Source organism: Ictidomys tridecemlineatus, chromosome 10 (assembly GCF_052094955.1).
Source record: "Ictidomys tridecemlineatus isolate mIctTri1 chromosome 10, mIctTri1.hap1, whole genome shotgun sequence".
Taxonomy (NCBI): domain Eukaryota; kingdom Metazoa; phylum Chordata; class Mammalia; order Rodentia; family Sciuridae; genus Ictidomys; species Ictidomys tridecemlineatus.
In genome coordinates this window covers 137,238,219-137,257,736 of record NC_135486.1, presented here as the reverse complement: position 1 = coordinate 137,257,736, position 19,518 = coordinate 137,238,219, and the positions used below count along the sequence as shown (strand labels likewise).

At 51.4% G+C, this 19,518-nt stretch overlaps 1 protein-coding gene across 8 annotated transcripts in view; it reads left to right on the top strand.

Moving 5' to 3' along the window:
- The first annotated feature begins 4,538 nt into the window (after nucleotides 1-4,538).
- The window catches only part of Pkd1 (polycystin 1, transient receptor potential channel interacting), a 42,442-nt gene continuing 27,462 nt past the window's right edge, over nucleotides 4,539-19,518 (top strand). For 4 of the 8 annotated variants that reach the window (XM_078024428.1, XM_078024427.1, XM_078024426.1 and 1 more), the window contains exon 1: nucleotides 4,549-5,017. In XM_078024428.1, the coding sequence (XP_077880554.1) occupies nucleotides 4,803-5,017 (215 nt within the window). In that variant the 5' untranslated portion in view covers nucleotides 4,549-4,802. Of the gene's footprint in view, nucleotides 5,018-10,546; nucleotides 15,199-19,518 lie in introns of those variants that run through there. The other 4 variants (XR_013427072.1, XR_013427071.1, XM_078024424.1 and 1 more) reach the window with 4 other exon arrangements.

Sequence of the window (19,518 nt, the reverse complement as noted above, 5' to 3'; positions counted from 1 at the left end):
TACATTCCTAGCCCTTTTTAAAAAATATTTTTTATTTTGAGACAGGGTCTCACCAAGTTGCCAAGACTGGCCTCACACTTGCAATCCTCCTGCCTCAGCTCCCCAAGTCATTTGGTAATAGAAGTGTACCTGATTATCATTGATTTTTAAAATCCTTTACTGAATTGATCAAGTTTTCTTATTTCTGTTTCCCCTCCTAGTTTTCCCTTTTCTTTGATGCTAATGGTTATCTTTATTAACTGTTAATTAAAAACCTTTAAGACTATATTTTATCAAGAATTAAACATTTCTCCAATGCCTCCCTCCCTGAACCAAACAAGATCTTTGGCATGTTTTATCTCCTTTGTCTTACCACAGGGCTTGTTGAAATAGTCTGGAATTGCATTCACAGGTAACCAATTTTCTTCTTCTCTTTCTTTTTGCTGCTGGGGATGGAATTCAGGGCCTTGTTCAAGCGCTCTACCACTGAGCTACACCCCCAGTCCATCCATAATCTCCTTTAAACATATGACTTTGCTGTTTCAGAAATCCTTTCCAAATAATTGCATTCAGCTCCACAGCCACTTTCAAACAATTGTTTAGCTTCATTTGTTTTGCTCATTTTGCACCACTTTTATTTTTTTAATTGTGTGTAGGTGTCTCTTCTCTCATCTTGAGTCCTTGAATCCTTTGTCATTTGACTGCAAGTAATACCTTGGGTTTAGAAGATAATCCCAGCCCTGCCACTGACCTGCTGTGCAACCTGGCAAATTTCTCAATTTCTCTGTGTGTTGTTACCTCATTTAATACAGGGATAACAATAGCTCCACTTCCTAGAGCTCTTGGAATTCAGTAGAATTGGCAATGAATGAATGGGTGGGGAAGTGAAGGATGTGGGTTTTTTTCCTGCCTGTCACTCAGGAAGCTCTCAACATCAAACCCCACTCCTGTCTCCATTGTCCACCTCTCCTTCTGTTCTGGCACACTTCTCTTAGCCTACAAGCCTTCCTGAGTCCTTCTCATATTAAAGAAAGAAAAAAAAAAACCAAAAAAAAAAAACCCTGCCACTGTGGTGTCCTTTCCTGTCCCTTGCCTCTCTTCTTTCATAGCTCAGCTTCTAGAAGCAGTGGGTTGACTCCTTACTTGTCACCAATCTATCGGCATCAACTGTCCACTCAATGTGCCTTCAGTAAAGGTCATTGGTGAACACCATGCCACTAAAAATATGCAGGTGACAGGGGCCAGGGACAGGATGATCCTGGGGAGACCTCTGGTAATGCGTGTCTTCTGAAGGGCTGTGGACCTGAAGGAGCACATGAGAAGGGGCCTGGGGGCTTACTGGGGGAGGAAGCTGAGTGGAGCTGGTGCCTAGGGGTGGGTGGGATAGATCCCAGGCAAAGGGAGCAACATGAGGAGGGCCAGGAGGTGGGAGGCTGTAGAAAGTTTTGGAAGACCCAAAGAGGGGGTCACATCTGGACCTGTGGAATGTGGCAGAACCAGAACCAGACAGGGGCTCACAGATACATCATACCCAGCCCCTACTTTGTTCCTGAAGTCCAGGCTTCTGCTGACTTCTTGTAGCTTTCCTTGAACAACACACACACACACACACACACACACACACACACAACACACACACACACACACACAACACACACACAACACACCAGCTTCAGTTCAGTTTTCTCCTACTTCTCTCGTCCTCTTGCTTAGATTCCCCCCAAGGCCCCTTTCCTCCCTATCTCTGGGACTTCCTTCTTCCAGGTCTTCCACTTGCCCCAAGTGTGCTCACCCTCATCCCCACCTCCATATGGTGTCTCCTGCTGCATTCTGGAACCTTCTCAAGTGGCCTCATCTTTCCCTTCATGTTTCTCCTCCCCCCTCAGGAATCCCCACCCAGCAGGAGGCACTTGCATCCCTCATAGTGCCCAACCATGAGTGGTGGCAACATCTCAGCCTTCCCTTCTCCCACACACCCACGTCCAGTCCTGGGGCTCCTTTTTTCTGAGTCTCCTGCTTCTTGCCCCTCCCCACCACCCTCACCTTGGCTTAGGCAGTCATTACAGAGTTTCCAAATTCCATTCTCAAGAGCTTCTGTGTTAAAAAATTTGTGGATTCTCCATTCTTCTCTGTTAGAAATTTCTCCTTGGGTCTAATTTTAAAGTCCCTGTCCCTGTCTGGCAGGAAAGTTAGACATAGGACTGACAGTTCCATTATAGAGATAAGAAAAAAGAGGCATGGTGCCATCCCATGCCCAAGGGAACTGTGGAGCTGCAGTGTGTCCCAGTGACTCACTTCAGAGGAGGTCTCCCAGCTGGTAGCAACAGGAGGCCGGTCTATCACCTGTGGACTTAGCAAAGGCATCTAGGCAGTTAAGGCACCGAGAAGGGTGCAGGGAATCTTTAAGGTACAGTAAGAAGCCTAGCACAAAGTCTTAGTAACAGGACATCAGGTAGGGGAGTCTGGGGACCCACTTATGTGTGTACTTAGCCTTTCCATAGATCAACTTCAATTGGCATTCACATAGGCCCAGAAGCATGGCCCAGTGGTAGACCTTTTTTTTTTTTTTTTTTTAAATTTTTTTTTTAAGAGAGAGAGAGAGAGAGAGAGAGAGAGAGAGAGAGAGAGAGAGAGAGAGAGAGATTTTAATATTTATTTATTTATTTATTTATTTTAGGTTTCAGTGGACACAACATTTTTGTATGTGGTGCTGGGGATTGAACCCAGGCCGCACGCAAGCCAGGCCAGCGCGCGCTACCGCTTGAGCCACATCCCCAGCCCGGAACATTTTTATTATTTAAAAAAATTGAGGGCTGGGGATGTGGCTCAAGCGGTAGCGCACTTGCCTGGCTTGCGTGCGGCCCTGGTTCCATCCCTAGTACCACATATAAAGATGTTGTGTTCACCGAAAACTAGAAAATAAATATTAAAAAATTCTCTCTCTCTCTCTCTCTCCCCCCCTCCTCTTAAAAAAAAAAGGGTTTGATCCTCAGCACCACATAAAATAAATAAATAAAATAAAGGTATTGTGTCCAACTAAAATAAAAAAATAAAAAAATAAAAAAATTGATATAATTCACATATGTGTGTATGTTACTGGGGATTGAACCAAGGGGTGTTCTGCCCCTTTTATTTTATTATTATTTTTTTTAAAGAGAGAGAGAGAATTTTTTAATATTTATTTTCTAGTTTTCGGCGGACACAACATCTTTGTATGTGGTGCTGAGGATCGAACCTGAGCCGCAGCATGCCAGGCAAGCACGCTACCGCTTGAGCCGCATTCCCAGCCCTGTTCTGCCCCTTTTAAAGTTTTATTTTGAGACAGGTCTTCATTAAGTTGCTGAGGCTGGCCTCAAACTTGTGATCCTTCTGCGTCAGCCACCAGCGTGTGCTATTGCTCCCGGCAAAAGTCACACTTTAAAGTACACAATGTAGTGGCTTTTATTGTATTTTACAAGTCTGTGCAAGCATTATCCAGAACATGCCTCAGTCCTAAAAGGAACCCTACCCTCACCAAGTCCCCGGGGCTATTAATGGTCTTTAGGATTTGCCTATTTTAGATATGCCCTATGAATGGAATCATTCAACCAGGGGTTCTCTGTGTCTGGCACCTAATGGGTTTTGCAAGGCTTGTGCAAGCTGTTCAGCTCGCGGAGTCTTCTCTGTACCGAGTGTATTAGTTTTTTTTTTTTTTTTAATATTTACTTTTTGGTGTAGATGGACACAACACAATGCCTTTATTTATTTATTTATATTTGGAGCTGAGGATCGAACCCGGGTCCCGCCCCTGCTAGACGGGCGCTCTACCGCTGAGCCACAATCCTAGCCCGAGTGTATTAGTTTTGTAATTAATTCCTGCACACATGGAGACCAAAGCCTGTGCAGAGACCACTTCGCAGCGGTGGGAAGACAAGCAAGGAGAAAGAAGCCCGAAACGCAGGCCCCGGTGTGCGCTGCAGGGCGCGCCGCAGCTTCCGTCACGGAGGCGTGGGCTGTTGCGCTGGGGACGCCAGACCTGCGGGGCTGAGCTTCACCCACGCCAGGTGAGTCCCACCTTGGTGTCACTCGGTGCTTCTGCCTCTTCCTCCTTGACAGCTCCGGCGGAGCTCCACAAGATGACGCAGTACGAGTTCTCGGGCTCCGGGGAGATCAAGAGGAGCCGAAGGAGCCGAGGTTTACCGGTAGTAGAAACCACAGGCCGTGCAGCTTGTGTTTGCTGTTTTCAGTGATGTGGTTGCCGATTGGGGACAGCTGGGAGCCGGGGTGCGCGCGGGCGCCTGCAGAGGCCGCGGGTGTCGCAGACCCGTGTGCTGGGAGGGGCGGGGAGGGGCGGAGCCTCGGTCTCGGCGAGCGGCGAAATCACAGAGCTCGCCCCTCGCGCACCGCCCAGACACGTTGCGTCAGGGGGCGGAGCTTGAGAACGCCCAGTCCAGCCAGGGCTGCGACCCGCATTGCGGCGCCAGGGGTGGAACCTCCCGCCGCCGCGCCCACCGCCGCCTCAGGAGCGGGACTCCGCAGCCCGCCCCTCTCCGAGCCGACGCCGCAGACAGGGGCGGGGCATTCTCTAGCCCCGTCCCACGCCGCGCCAGGAGAGGAGGAGCCTGCGCAAGGCCCGCAGTGCAGCGCGACGAGCGCGCAGCAGAGCATCTGCACCGCGGCCTGGCTCACATAGCTGAGCGGGCGTCGCGCAGTGGACAGGCCGCGGCCGCCACCGGATCCCGCCCCGCGCCCCGCCATGTCGTCCACCGGCCCCGCCTGAGCTGTGGCCGCCGGCGCGCAGGCGGGCCTCGGGCCGCCGGGGCCATGCGCGCGCTGCGCTGACGATGCTTCCCGGCGCGCCCGCCCGCCTGGCGCTGGCCCTGGGCCTGGGCCTGTGGCTCGGGGCGCTGGCGGGGGCTCCCGGGCGCGGCTGCGGGCCGTGCGCGCCCCCCTGCTTTTGCGGCCCTGCTCCGGACACCGCCTGCCGCGTCAACTGCTCGGGCCACGGGCTGCGGACGCTCGGGCCCGCGCTGCGCATCCCCGTGGACGCCACCGCGCTGTGAGTAGCCGCGGGCGGGCGGTTGCCATGGCGCTGGGCGGCCTGGCCAGAGCATCGCGTTGCGGCCGGAGCCCGCTGTTCGCAGGGCATGGGCGCTGCGCGGGCTCGGTGGCTAGACCAGCGGGTCTGGCCGCTGCCAGGGCGAGGTTAGGTAAGGAAAACCTGGGGCCACGGCCGGCGTGGCCCCGAGGAGTCCAGAATCTCGGCTTCTGTGAAAACACACGTCCCTCGCCCTGGAGCTCCTCAAATGCAAGCTGACGGCCTATGACAGCCTACAACTCACAGTGGGAGGTCGTGGTAAAGAAACGCGCTAATTACAGGCTAACTGGGATGCAGCTGGGGCTGGGAGATTCTCTGGGAAGTGGAGATTTTGTGGAGCACGCAGGGCTAGCTTCTGGACCGGGATTTGATATGCTTAAGAACTGGCCCAACTCTTAAGAAAGGGCGAGGATGTGGGTCCAGAGGAAGAGGTGAGGGAATGGTATGAGCCAGGGCCTGGAGGCTGGACTTGGCCACTTGTGGCAACCATAGTAGAAATGTGAGGGGATAAGGACTCAACCCTGGGTGAATGAGGTCTAGAAGAGTCTCAGGTGCTTCATTCAGGGTTTCGAGTGGGGGAATTGCCTCAGAAGGGACCTTGTCAGGTTTGCATCTGGAAGAAATGATAACAAGCAGATGATAGGCAGCTTTACAGAAAGGTTGTCTTGAGCCAGGGACTATGCCAAGGTCTTGTGGATGTTGCACTTATCCCTTACCTTAACCGTCTGGGGTTAGGTACAATCAAGATCCCTGTTTTAGAGATGGGGAAACAGGCTTGGAGATGTGACCACACTTGTCCAAGGTATCACACCCCTGACATGTAAGAGCAGGGTTTGAACCTGGGAGGTACCAAGGACCCAGGATTGGATTGAGAAGAGTGCAGAGGGCTAAGATTGCAAATATTTCTTCTCAGGGCTGGGGAGAGTCTCAGAGCCTGCTGATCCCAACCCCTTGGATTTCCTGGGCACTTCCAGGCACCTCAGCCCTAGAATCCCCCAAGGAGCTTGTAACATTCCTAAGCCTGTTAAACTTGGGCTGAGCCATGGTGTTTGTTTTTATAAAACTTAGGGATCACTTCAGCCTGGGGGTCACCGTTAATAGGGAGCCATGTGTCCTTGGGGTTTTGTTTGGTGGTCTTAAGGGTTGGGGAAAAGCGAGTTCTTTAGGGATAACTGGGACCTGTGATTGGGGGCCATGCTGGGCCTGACATTGTGTTCCTTGACCACTGGAGCATTTGTGGCGCAGCTGACTCTGTTGCAGATGGGCCCCTTCTGCCTGCTGACAGTGCCCACAGAATTGCGTCAGATCCACTCCACCCTTTGTTTCTGGATGGGTGGTGGCATAGTGAGGGTACTTCTGTCTCTGGTGGCTGCTCTGAAGGGTCAGGCCCAGCTCCTGCTGGCTATTCCTGCTTCTCCAGCCCTGGTGTGTCTGTGCTGGCCTCCCAGGAGCTGTCCAGGAACTAAAGGACTAACCTGCAGCACCACATACTCTCGCACAGCAGTGGAGCTTGCTGTTGCCCTTATGCTCGCCTTAGGCTCTCTTCCTGGGTTTGGGGAGAGGGAGTTTTTCTGGAGTTGGCCTGGCTGGGCCTGAACTGGCAAGATTCCCAGGGTGCTACCCCTCTTAGTGTGCAATGGGACATCAGGGTAACCTCATGTGGGTGGGGAATTGAGATGAGTCTACCTTCTTTGCACCCCCAAGCTTCTTCTGGGAGATTTCCAGAGGGCTTCATGAGGGGGAACGCATGGGAAACTGGGACCTTAGGGGAAGGTGTTAAGGTCCCCTGCTGGAGCCCCAGGCCACTGTCTATGCTCAGTGGGTTCTCAACCCTGCAGACTCCAGGGAGATATGTGGACCTTCTCTAAAGAAGAGAGCCCAGCTGGGAGAAGTCAAGGACAGACTGTAGCCTCCTGGTGCCCGCTTTTCTTGGTCACCAGCAGCTTTTGGGGAGGGGGGGTCAGATGCCTCCATTTGTGGCTTGTGGCCAGCCTAAGGTGAAGCAGGGCAGCTGTATCCAGGTGGGATGATGGCCTTGGCTTCAAAACCATAGCCTTTCAGCCTTTCTGGGGTTAAAATAACACTGCTGGGAGGCGGCAGCTCAAAAAACGATGACGTTACTGGCAAAATGTTGCTGTTGTGCTATTTTTGAAGTTCTGCAGTGGAGAATTGAAAGCTTTGTTATAAAGGAAAGTAGGCAGAACAGGGTGATGGGTCCCTCACTCTTCTCTCCCCCACCCCCATGTTTAAGCCAGTTTCCAATGTCATGGTCTTTTATCTGAAGGTGGTTGGGAGTGCATCTCAATACCCCAAATGCCTGAAACACCAAATGATCCTCAATCCCAGTAAATGTCCAGTGTGTTCAAGTTTTCACTTGTTTCAGTTTTTTGGATAGTTTGAGTTAGTCCAGATAAGTCTGCCCACTGTGGTAAATTAATCTTTTAAATCTCTGTTGATGCTTAGGTCCTCCTCCACCTCTTTTTCTCTCCTGCAATTTATAGAAGAAAACAACTCCTATGCCTCTGGGTTCTTTACTGTCTCTGAGCTATCACTCTGTGGTGCTGTTGGGTGTGTCTGTCCTGTGTCTCCTGCAAGCTCATAGTTGGGTCTAGAGCTCTGTGGTGTGGAGGGCCTTATCTCCAATACTTCAGAGTCTCCTGTGGCCAGTGGCTACAAGGTGAATCATTTTACCTTCAAAGAAAGCGCTGCTCTAGGTGTGAGCTATTGGGTGTCTTTGGGTGTGGTTGCTTTGGGGAGGCTACTTTTCTTTCTTTTCTTTCTTTTTTTTTTTTTTTTGTGGTGCTGGCAATTGAACCCAGGGCTTTGTGTCTGGGAGGCAAGCACTCCACCAACTGAGCTATGTCCCCAGCCCCTTGGGGAGCACATTGATGTGTGCTGCCAATTTTGGCCAGTGGCTCACCTGCATCTGGTGTTTTCCTCTGAATGTGTCAGGACTAGGAAAGGGTAATACCAGGGACTCAGTAGGGACTTGGTTCACTCATTTAGAATATTGGATACTGAAGGTCTTCTGTTTTCTGGGGGCACCTAAAATGTGGCCCCTACCTTCTTGTGCTTCTAAATGACAGGAGAGTAGGGGTTGGGGAAGCTCAGCTCCTGGTGTCTGTGGCCAGGATAGGGATCTGAGGGAAGGTGGGCATCTGTGAGCAGACCCCTGGGATAGGTTTGGACTTGGTGTGAATTGATGTTAGACTGCACCTGCATGTATACTACTGCTTGAGAGCAGCAGAGGGTCCTCAAGCTCCTGTTTCTCATCCCTGTTTCTCTGGGACGAGAGAGAACTGGCAGTTGCCACAGAGGCCTGAGGCAGTTCTGTGTGAGCCTCTGTGAGCCCTCACCAGATGGAGGGCCTGGCTACTGCATGCCTGGCCCTGTGCCAGGATAGATGAGACCACTGTTAGGTGCCGGCCTGTTCCTGTGAGACTTAGCTGTCACAGGGTAGTCCACCTTAAACTGACAAGCACATTGATTCTACAAGGACAAAGACACAGATGATGGGGAGGGGGCTTAGAAAGACCCCAGCTGCAGGTGACATTGAAGCTAAGACTCAAACTTGTATATCAGTCTCTGGAGAGTGTCCCACACAAGGGTACAGGCCTGCTGAGTACCTGAGGTTTAGGGTGATAGAGGAGCAGGAGGCAGGGCCTTTAGTGGGGAGCAGGTGGGGGTGGCATTAAAGGGTCCTGGAGGGAAGCAGCATGGCCAGTGTCTTCTAGAAAGATCTTTGGCTGCTGTGTGGAGGCATAGGAAAGACTGTGTCCTGCAAATGCTGCTGGCCTCAAGTCTCTGAGCTTCAGCTTTCATGTGAAGCTACACTTGGGAATTCAGAATGTGAATATAAGGGCAACTTTATTCCTGATTAGATGTGGAATGTAAATTTGCTGAAATGTGGATAAGAACTGACTCTTAAACATAGTTGCCTAGTCTAGGAGAAGTGGGAGAATGGTGTCCGTTTGATAGGTGAAGCAACCTCTCGTTTGTAGCCTGCCCTGCTTTCCTCTGCAACACTCTGGGATGTGAAGGGATGAGCCTTGGTGCGCCTGCAGCCCCAGAGATGCTCAGGAACCTGTGGCGTGCAGGAGTACCTGGGCACCATGCCCAAGGACAGTAGTGGCATGAGGAACATCAGAAGGGCATCTGCCTAATGTGGTACCTGCATCTAGAAAGCACAGAACTCTCATGTGTCAGTCACACAAAGACAAAAGGCACTGTTAATAAATGGGCCAAGGCTCAGAACAGACATTTTCCCAAAGAAGATATATGACTGGACAATTACTATATGAAAAGATGCTCAGTGTGTTGGGCATGGTGACCACACCTGTATTCCCAGGTATTTGGAAGGTTGAGACAGGAAGATCACAAGTTTGAGGCCAAACCTCTGCAACTTAGAGACCTTGTCTCAAAATAGAAAAAGGGCTGGAGGTATATGTACACAATGGAGTATTACTTAGCCATAAAGAATAATGAATTTATAGCATTTGCCAGTAAAGAGATGGAACAGGAAACTATCATGCTAAGTGAAATAAGCCAACCCCCGAAAACCAAAGGCCAAATGTTCTCTCTGGTATGTGGATGTAAGACATAGTAAGGGAAGGGGATAGAAGTTCATTGAATTAGACAAAAGGGAAGGTTGGGAGGTGAGGGAGGTGAGAATAGAAAGATAGTAGAATGAATGGGACATGACTTTTCCATGCGGAAGTATGGATACATGACCAGTGTAACTCCACATGTACAACCACAAGATTGGGAAATTATACTTCAAGTGTGTATAATATTGTCAAAATATATTCTACTGTCATGTATAACTGAAAAGAACAAATTTAAAAAAAGAGAGAAAAAAGAGCTGGGGCCAGATGTGGTGATGCACACCTGTAATCCCAGCTGCTTGGGGATCTGAGGCAGGAAGATCACAAGTTAAGGCCAACTCCAGCAACTTAGCAAGAAAACAGGAGGTGCTGGGGATGTGGTTCAGTGGTTAAGTAACCCTAGGTTCAATTCCCAGTCCTGAAAAAAATAAAGTAAAATAAAGATGCTCCATGTCTAATCATCTGGGAAAAGCAGATCAGAACTACAGTGAGACACTAACTCATACCCACTTTTTTGTTTTTATAAATTTGGTGTTTCATTCATATATATATATATACACGCACACGTATACACATACACACATATGCACATATGCACTCATGTATATACACACATATGTATATGTACACATACACATGCATACATATATACATGCACACATATACATACAGATATATATACACATATACATACATATACACACACGTATATACACATATATATACATATATACATATATACATATATATTTTAGTTGTTGATGGACATTTATTTTATTGATTATATATATATTATATATTTATTTTATTGATTATATATGGTGCTGAGAATTGAACCTAGGGCCTCACACATGCCAGGCAAGTAAGCTACAACCCCAGCCCACACCCACTGTTTTTTGATGACTGTCATCAAGAAGATGGGATCATAAGTGTTAGTGAGGACATGGAAAAATTGGAACCCATGTCCACTGCTGGTGGGGATGTTAAATAGTGGCCCTGTAGAAAAGTCTGGTGGCTCCTCAGTCAAATGTGGAATTTTCTAGGACCTAGCTACTTTACTCAAGGTAAATTAAAATATGTGTCCCACAGAGACTTGAACACATGTTTTCCATGGCATTATTCACTGCAGTAAAAAGGTGGAAAACACCCCAGATGTGTCTCAGCAGACAAATGGAAAAACCAAGGCTGTCTCTCCAGATGAAGGATGTTGTTCACCCTGGAAGGACAGACTTGTGCTGCTCCAGTGTGGACTGGGCTCTGAAAGCATGGTGCTTGGTAAAGTGACCAGCCTCACAGGCCACATGTTCTGTGACACCTTGTTCTGTGTGTGACACTGGGGGTGAGCCCAGGGCCACAACACGTGCAAGGCAAGCCTCACCTGAGCCGCATCCCCAGCTCTTCCTTGATATGAAACTTGCAGAATAGGAAAATCCAGAGACAGAAAACAGTAATGGCTGCCTGCATCTGGGTGGTTAGGGTGGTAAGGATGATAGCCAAGGAGTGTGGGGTTTCTTCTGAGGTGATGAGAATGTTCTGGAATGTACAGTGGTTATGGTTGCACCAGCTCTTTGATATACTAAAAGCTTCTGAATTACATACTTAAAGGGTGAGCTCTGTAGGATGAGGATTATGTCCAAGTTTTACAGGATCTGAAGGGAGTACCCAGGGGGCCGTGCTCCCGCCTCTTCCTCTGTGGGTGCCAGATGCTGAGCCCTGTGCTGGGCCCTTTACATTCTTTCTCTCAGGTGCCTTGTTGTGGTGCTCTTAGTTGTATTTTACAGACTAGGGAACTGAGGCTTCCAGAGGTGGAGTCACTTCTTAGAGTCTTATAGCTGGTGAGTTGTGGCAGAGGCAATGTGACCGGTGTGCCCTGAAGTAACGTCCTGGTTCATAGGTGACAGAGAGAGGAGGTGGTGGGGCCTCCCTAGTGGGTCTGGGTCATGTGGAAGGACTTGCTAAGGGGCACCTCGCTCAACCTTCCCACAGCTCCCTCCTGGGTCTCCATTCATCCCTGTTGTGGTCCCCTGGCTTTTTTCTGGGTTCAGGAGAGAGGCATGAGGGTCTGGTGTGAGACCTGGGTTCACTTCCAGCCCCTCAACTTCCTGTGTGACTTTGGTTGAGTCCTGCAGCCTCTCTGAGCCTCAGTTTCCTTGCCTGTAAAATGAGCACCATGGCTAAATACACCTTGGTTGTAGGCCTCCGAGGTTAGGGTATATGGTGTATCGGTAGGGCTCAGTCACTGCAGCCACAATAATAATCATACCCTTTGTTCAGGTAGCCTTCCTAGCCTTCTTCTCCATTGTTTCTGGGGACCCATTCCCTTGTCCTCAAGTACCAGCTACCAGAATACATACCTTAGGACCTGCCCTGCTTCAAGGCAAGCAAACCCAGGAGGCTGAGCCTGAGCCAAGTGCTTAGACTTGATGCTGGAGCACATGGCGTAAGCACAGACCAGGGCTGGGGATGAGCTCAGTGGCAAAGCACTTGTCAGCATACATGAGGCCCTGGATTTGAGCCCCCTATACCACCAAAAAATAAAGTAAAATTAATAAGCACAGACCAGTCTGAGCAGGCTGATTCCTGTACATCCCTTGGAGACCAAAGTCCCACCTCCCTGGTCTGGTCTGAGAGGCGCCTTCAGCACAGGGGCCTGGTGCATTCCCTCTTGTTTTTATGTAGCAGTGGTTCTCGACATGTTGTCCCCACTGGTGTTGAACTCCTGGGCTCAGGGATCCTTCAGCCTCAGCTGAAGTGACATTTGTTCCCTAGTTTTTATCTTAGCTGTTGTGTTTGTGGGTTTTTTTTTGACACAGTCAAGTGCATGGATATGAGGGTGGGATTATATTGGCACCTACCTTCCCTAGGATGATATGGCACTGCCCACGATGGCATGTTGGCCCTAGTGCCAGCTTTGAGTGTGTCTGGTGGACATTGTTGGGTCTTTGGGAACTTTGGGGATGGTTGTGCCAGGTACATGTGAGCTTTAGTTGCCTTCTTCCAAGCTCTCTGTAGACTCTTCCTGCATTTTTTTCCCCCTTCAAAAGTTAGCAACCAGGGCCTCTCCATGTAGGCTTCCTGTGACACCTTCTCTGCCTGTCCAGGGAGCTGGGAGTTTCTGGCCGCCATCTTGTGACTACTAATCTGGTGCCTGCTGTTAGATATGGGTCTCACCTCTGCCGGCATCCCCTGGGCTTTCCCTGGGATAAGGAGTACTTACACTGCTGCCTGTGCTCCCCCATCCTGGGGTGCCTCTGCTGGGTGGGCAGGAAGTGGGGAGACCCTGGCCAGGGTTGAGTTTCAATTGAGGAAGCCATTTTGGATGGAGACACATTTTCCTTTCCGGAACACTGTGGTGGCCAACACCAGCAGCAGGAGCCCAGACAGCCGACCCGCCTAGCACTCTAGAATGAAAACATCCCACTTCTCTTGCTGCTGTCTGGGGTGGCGGCCGTCTGGGCTCTGCTCTCTGCCTGGCCTGATGCAGTTGCTTGTGCAGTTCCAGCTGGCCAGTGTGGGCGCAGCTGTGGGTAGGCTAGTGTGCAGGGGCGCCACAGGGTGTGTGCGAGTATCCCTGCAGGACGAGATGCAGCTGGAAAATGCAGCTCATGTCCTTTCTGGGAATACCTTGCTCTTTCTGGTTTGGTAGCCATCCTTGCCAAAGGCCCATGTGCCCAGGCACCAATGCTAGGGGGCTGCACTTGGGGCCAAGGTGCTCTGGGCTCTTTTTCCCTGACACCTCTGTGAGCCTTGCTCTGGCACAGCCTGACTCTAGTAACCCCTGTTCTCTGAAGGCAGGTTGGATCCTATGAGGCCACCTTGGAAGGGCTTTGTCACCAGGTAGGGGAAGAAGCTAGCTCTCCTGGTTGCAATGTGGAATGAGGCCAGACATCTGGGCCTTGGGGATCCTGAGCCTTCATAGTGCATTGTAGTCCTGATGTTGGGCTGTTCCCTGCCATTGGCTGTACCTCAATGAGTGATGGGACAGCTGGCTAGACCTAGGACCCTGCCTAATGCACAGTGTCCTACTCATTCTACCCCCACCCTTTGGACAACCTGGCCTGTGGCCATCTGTGGACGTCTCCTGGGTGGTGTGGGGAAGGAGGCGGGCCCTGAGCCTCAGTATTCCCGCAGGAGAGCGGGGCTGCTTGGGCTCCTACTCTTGCTGGTTGCGGTGGGCTGTGAGCAGCTGGGTGCCATCCTGGTGCTGCTGAGTCACTGCTCACAGAGATCACGTGGGCACAGAGGTGGTTACAGGGAGGCTGGGTCTCCAGTGTCCTTACTGCAGGTTGGGGTAAGTGGGGCCTCCTTGCCTGTCCCCCCATCCACATTGCTTTGTTAGTGCCTGCATGGTGGGTGGCTCTCATAACAGCCCTCTTGGGGGTTGGACTGTTTTTCCCACATAGAGGATCCCTGACATGTCCCTACTCCTCATCTCTTTTCCTTCACCTCTGAGACTTGTCCCTGCCTGTGGGCTCTGGGAGGATCCTGGATAGGCCTTGTCACTCCCTCCCCCCAGGATCTCATTGTGGTGACAGTTCAATTGTGGAGGACTTGGTGCCAGTGACTAGGGCCCTGTAAGGACAGACAGATGCCACAGAACACCCTGTAACACGTGGGGCCCTCCTCCTGCTCCTTGGCCCTGGTCCTGGCCATCAGAGGGCTGCCCCTGCAGCCTGCCCTCGTAGCCTTTCCCTCATCCCAGAGATGGGGCACCCACTCTTTGCCAGTCCCTCATCTGGAGCCAAGAGGGAGGTGGTCATGGGGGGGCAGCATAGAGGTGAGTCTCCCTGGAAAAGCAGGGGGGCATAGCCAGAGCCTGCCCTGCCCACCTCACTGCCTGTGTGTACTAAGTGATTTTCTGCAGCTGTCTCCTAAACTCGAATTCATCAATTTAAACATCATTTCCGGCCCTGGAAGCTAGCCTCACTCGCCATAAATAGAAGGGAACAAAAAGCAAAGGGAATGAAAACAGTAAGGGCGTCAGACCCACGCTGGCTCTGGCTGCTGGGCTCCTGGAAGGAAAGTCCATTAGTACAGGAAGGAGCCGCTAGGGAGGCCAGCCTGGGGGCCGGGACCCTTCTGCCAGCCAAGTGTGGGTCCTTGACAGCGGCCTCTCACCCCTCTGCTCTGGCTTGGGAGAGGATGTTTCTGGGAGTTTCCTTGCTGGGTTGAGGGGAGTCTGTTTCCTCCAGGAGCATTGGGGGAGAGTGGGGGCCTTCTGCCTCCCCCTGCACTGCCTGAGTCTGCCAGAGGGAGGAGGCGGCTGGCTCTGGAAGAGCTGATTACATAATGTCCACAGGCGGCCCCTCGGAGCTGGAGCTGTTCCCCCTGAGCACTGTTTCCAGCACGGCGGCCAGCGCTGGGTGGGGGTGCTGGACCTGGCACTCGCCCGCCCGCTGACCACATGTGCCTGGAATGTGCAGATGTTTCCTTGGGGGTTCTGCTGGCCCCCACACCCTGCCCAGCATCCAGACTGGGGAGCGGGCACCTGGGCTACTCTCCATCTTGGAGGAGGAAACTGGAGCCACTCAGCTGCAGGTCAGAGTTCTGGTTTATCTGGGGCCTTTGTTTTTACAGCCCTGGAAAGGGGTTGGCCCTCATAACAGTCCACAGCTGTTGGACATGGTGGTGCACGCCTGTAATCTCAGTGATTTGGGAAGCTGAGGCAGGCAGATCGCAATGCAAGGCTAGCCTGGGCTACTTAGCAAGATCCTAAGCAATATAGAGACCCCTTCTCAAAATAAAAGGTCTAGGGGGCCTGGGGTTGTGGCTCAGTGGTAGAGAGCTTGCCTGACACGTGTGAGGTACTGGGTTTAATTCTCAGCATCACATATAAATAAATAAAATAGAGGTCCCTTGGTAACTAAAATAAATAAATAAATAAATAAATAAATAAATAAATAAATAAATAAATAAAAATTAATTAATTAATTAAAAAAAAAAGGTCTGGCGTTGTAGTTCAGTGGTATAGCGCCCACGGGTTAAGTCCCCAGCACCCTCCTCTCAAAATAATTGTCCTTATTCAGAAACTTTTTTTTTTTTTAAAGAGAAAGGAATTACTAATAGCTGAAAGCAAAGGCTTTATGGAAAGAGGCTATGACTCCAATTGAAACTTTTTTTTTTTTTTAAGAGAGAGAGAGAAGGAGAGAGAGAGAGAGAATTTTTAATATTTTTTAGTTCTCAGTGGACACAACATCTTCGTTGGTATGTGGTGCTGAGGATTGAACCCGGGCCGCACGCATGCCAGGCGAGCGCGCTACCACTTGAGCCACATCCCCAGCCCCAGAAACTATTTAAGTGGCTCCCTCGCCTCCACCTCCCCAGCATGCCCACCTTCGCACACAGCCTCCCACTTCTCCAGAGGCTCCCACCACCCACCTGACAGCGCCACCTATCCTCTTTGTAGCCCGGAAACAGCTGGGCGAGGGTGGTGGAGGAAGTCCCCCCAGTTCTTATAGCAGGAAAATCGGGAGCCTGACACAGACCTGTCCCGTGGGTGTGACTCCATGGATATAAACCCAGGCCAGGCTGGTGCCCCACATCTAGAGGTGCACCCATAGGTGGCAGCTTGGGGTCCAGCCCCAGGGACATCTGATCTGGATGGCAAGATGAGGAGAACCCAAGTGTGAAGGACTCCCAGCATTACTGTCTATCTTGTGACAGCAGGGGGATCAGGCCAGGCCTGGGAGCACCTCAGCCTCTGTCACAGACTGTGGAGTTAGTACCCCAGTGCTGTGGGAAGTGGGGGCCTGGCCTGCCAGGCTGAGGGATGTGACATGTCTCATGCTCACATGGGCATCTGCCTGTCCCCTTGTGTGAGTCCTCAGCTTAGCTCCCTCTTTCAGCTTATCTGATGCCTTTCAGCTTAGCCATGGGGTCTCTGGAAGTTGTGGGCTTTGGCCTTGGAGAATCCAGATGGCCTAGAGGGTAGGCCCCACTCGGCCCCATACTTCTTGAGTGCTCCCGTCCTCCCAGCAGTGGGTAAGGGCCAGGGTGTCTGCTATCTGACCAGCCTTGGTGCCCTTGCTTCTGCTTCCCTTCTGCCAGGGTGCTCCCTGTGTGTCCCTTCTCTGATCCCTGCAGGGAACCCGATTATTGGGGTCAGGGCATCAGACTACGGTCACGTTATCCAAGGAGAGTGGGGGAAGCCTGTGGAGTGTGGGGGCATGGAACTGTCCAGGCCTTGGTATTCCCCTGGATCAGTGGTGGCTGCAGCAGATAGCTGTAGAAAAGCTACTGTCAGAACCTCAGGCCAGTGGGCAGTGGGCTGAATGTAGGCCCTGATTGTCCCTCCAGTGTCCCCTGCTCCCCACAGCCTGCATGTTACCACATCTTGACAGTGCCACCATGGGGCAGAGACTGGGTGCAGCTCCTAGTTGTTGCCCACTCCCTGCTTTGCCACACTCCCTGGATTGGGGGAACTCAGCCAAGCAGGGTCCCCAAGACCCTTGTTACTTTTCTGAACCCTGGTGGTAGGTTCAGGCAGGTCCCAGAGAGAAGCACCTGAGGCAGGTGGACTGCCAGGTGGGATGGTGGTGCAGGACACCAGGTCTGAGGAGCCAGTGCTCCTCTCAGTTTCACTTCCTTGCTTGGGCTGTCTCTGCTGGGGCCAAAGCCTGGTTTGTCAGAGTACAGGTTCCCTCTGCTGTCCTTATCGTTGCCACTGGGATGCCCTGGCTTGGGCCTGACTGAGGTACCCCCTGGCAGAAAGAGCCATTGCCTGTCCTCTGGGAGCTTGGATAGAGGAACAAGAAGACCAGTAGACCCCAGGAGGGTGCTGGGGGTGGAGCCCTGAATTGGGCCAGGGCCAGGAAGGGGCAAAGGCGGACTCCTGGCTTCTGGCTTCAGCAGCTGGGCGGTCACTGTTGGGAAGGGCCGGACTGGTGAGAGGCACCAGGTAATCTTGTGTGGCAAATAGTGCACTTAGGGGAGCAGAAGCTCTGGTGGGGGACCCAAGCCGCATAGGCCAGACCACCAGAGGTGTCTGTCATTCACGGTTGTCCTGGGGCCCCTGTCCCAGGAGCTTCACTGGATCAGTGGGAATATGCGAACCCAAAGAGTACCCCAGAGATAGGTGGCAGGGGTGACTGTGGCCCCCTCCCTCACCTGTGAGTTCTCAGAAGCACCAAAAGCTTGAGGGGAGGTAGGATACCACTGGGTACAGTGGTGCACAACTGTAATCCCAGTGGTTTGGGAGGCTGAGGCAGGTGGATCCCAAGTTCAAAGCGAGCCTCAGCAAAAGCAAGGTGCTAAGCAATTCAGTGAGACACTGTCTCTAAACACAAAATAGGGCTGGGGGTATGGCTCAGTGGTTGAGTGTCCCTGAGTTCAATCTCCAGTACCACAATCCCCCAAAAAATAATGGGACACCTGGGCACACTTGTAATCCCAGCCACTTGGGGTGGCAGTTGTGGGGATGGGGCATCTCGAAAAACAAAAAGGGCTGGGTATGTGGCTCTGGGTTCAATCTCTAGTATCAAAAAAAAAAAAAAGAAAAGAAAAAGAATGGGATAACTGAAAGGCAGTGGTGCTTGCACTAGACTGCCCAAAGGGCCTAGTGATGTGGCTGCTGGTGTCAGTGAGGGTGGATTGACTGGGTCACCTGAGCCGGAGACTAGACCTAATATGCTCTCAACTGACAGAAAAAGAATGCTTTTGCGTTATCGTTTTCATTGGTATTTCTCTAATTACTGAGAAGATGGCATGTTTCTTCTACACCTGTGACCATATATGCTTTTTGTTAGTTGTTTCTAGATCCCTGCCTTAGTCCAATACTGAGTATTGAATCGTGGGGCACTCTCACTGAGCTACATCCCAGTCCTTTTTTATTTTAAGAGAGGGTCTACTGCATTGCCGAGGCTGGCCTAGAGATTGTAACCTTGTGACCCTCCTGTCTTGGCCTCCTGGGTCCTGGGCCACAATACTCTGTGCCCTCCTGCCTAGCCACCACCTGGCTCACTTTCTGGTGCTCTTTGTTCTGGGACTTCTGAGTGCTGAAGTCAGCTCCAACTGGTGCTTGTGCCTCAGTTGCTCTTGACCTTTTGACCTGCAGATTCTTGCAGGTCAGGCCTTTCTGTGGCTTCTTTCCCATTGTGGGTTAGTCTGTCCACTCCAGGGCATAGGCACAGACTGGCATTGCCTCATTTCCTGATGATGATTCTCACTGATGCCTACAGATGAACCTCTCTGTTATCTTGTTGATACAGTCAGGGTTTTTGATTGTTCGTGTTGGACTTGAAGTTTCATGGGCCATCACTATTACTGTGATGTGGGGTCATCCGCCAGGGCCCCTCCCCATTTATCTCACCTTTGTGCCCTCATTGTATCTTGGAACATTCTGAGGTCTCCCTTCCACTGATAAATGGCAGCAGCTGGGCCCCTGCAGCTGGTTGCATTCCGAAGCCCATGTAAAGGGTGGAGAAGTCAGCTCTTGGTGGTGAGGGACCACCCTGCTAGGCTGGGGGCAAGGGGTTGGTGAAGGGACTTGGCTCTGGAGGAAAGGTTGGGGCAGGAGCTGGATGGAAGGGGCTGTACCTGTCCAGGTCCAGAAGGAACATTTGCTAATTTATTTAATTTAACTGAAATGTGAGTTGATTTGTTCTGGTGCATGTTAGACGCTGGGCCCCCAATATCCCCTCTGCCCTTCTGACCTGACTCACCCCCCAAATTTGAGAGCAGGGTTTGCAGTTGTTGTGTGACTGCACTATGTGGTACTCATTGTGGGGCTGAGGTGGGTGCAGAGGGCTATGGCTCCCAGATTCCTTCCTTAGTCTCCCCAGACATGTGTTCATTCAGGTCTTCCATCAGAAAATCCCCTTCCTGGCCCCTGGGAATGGGAATTTGGAGGGTGGAAGGCTG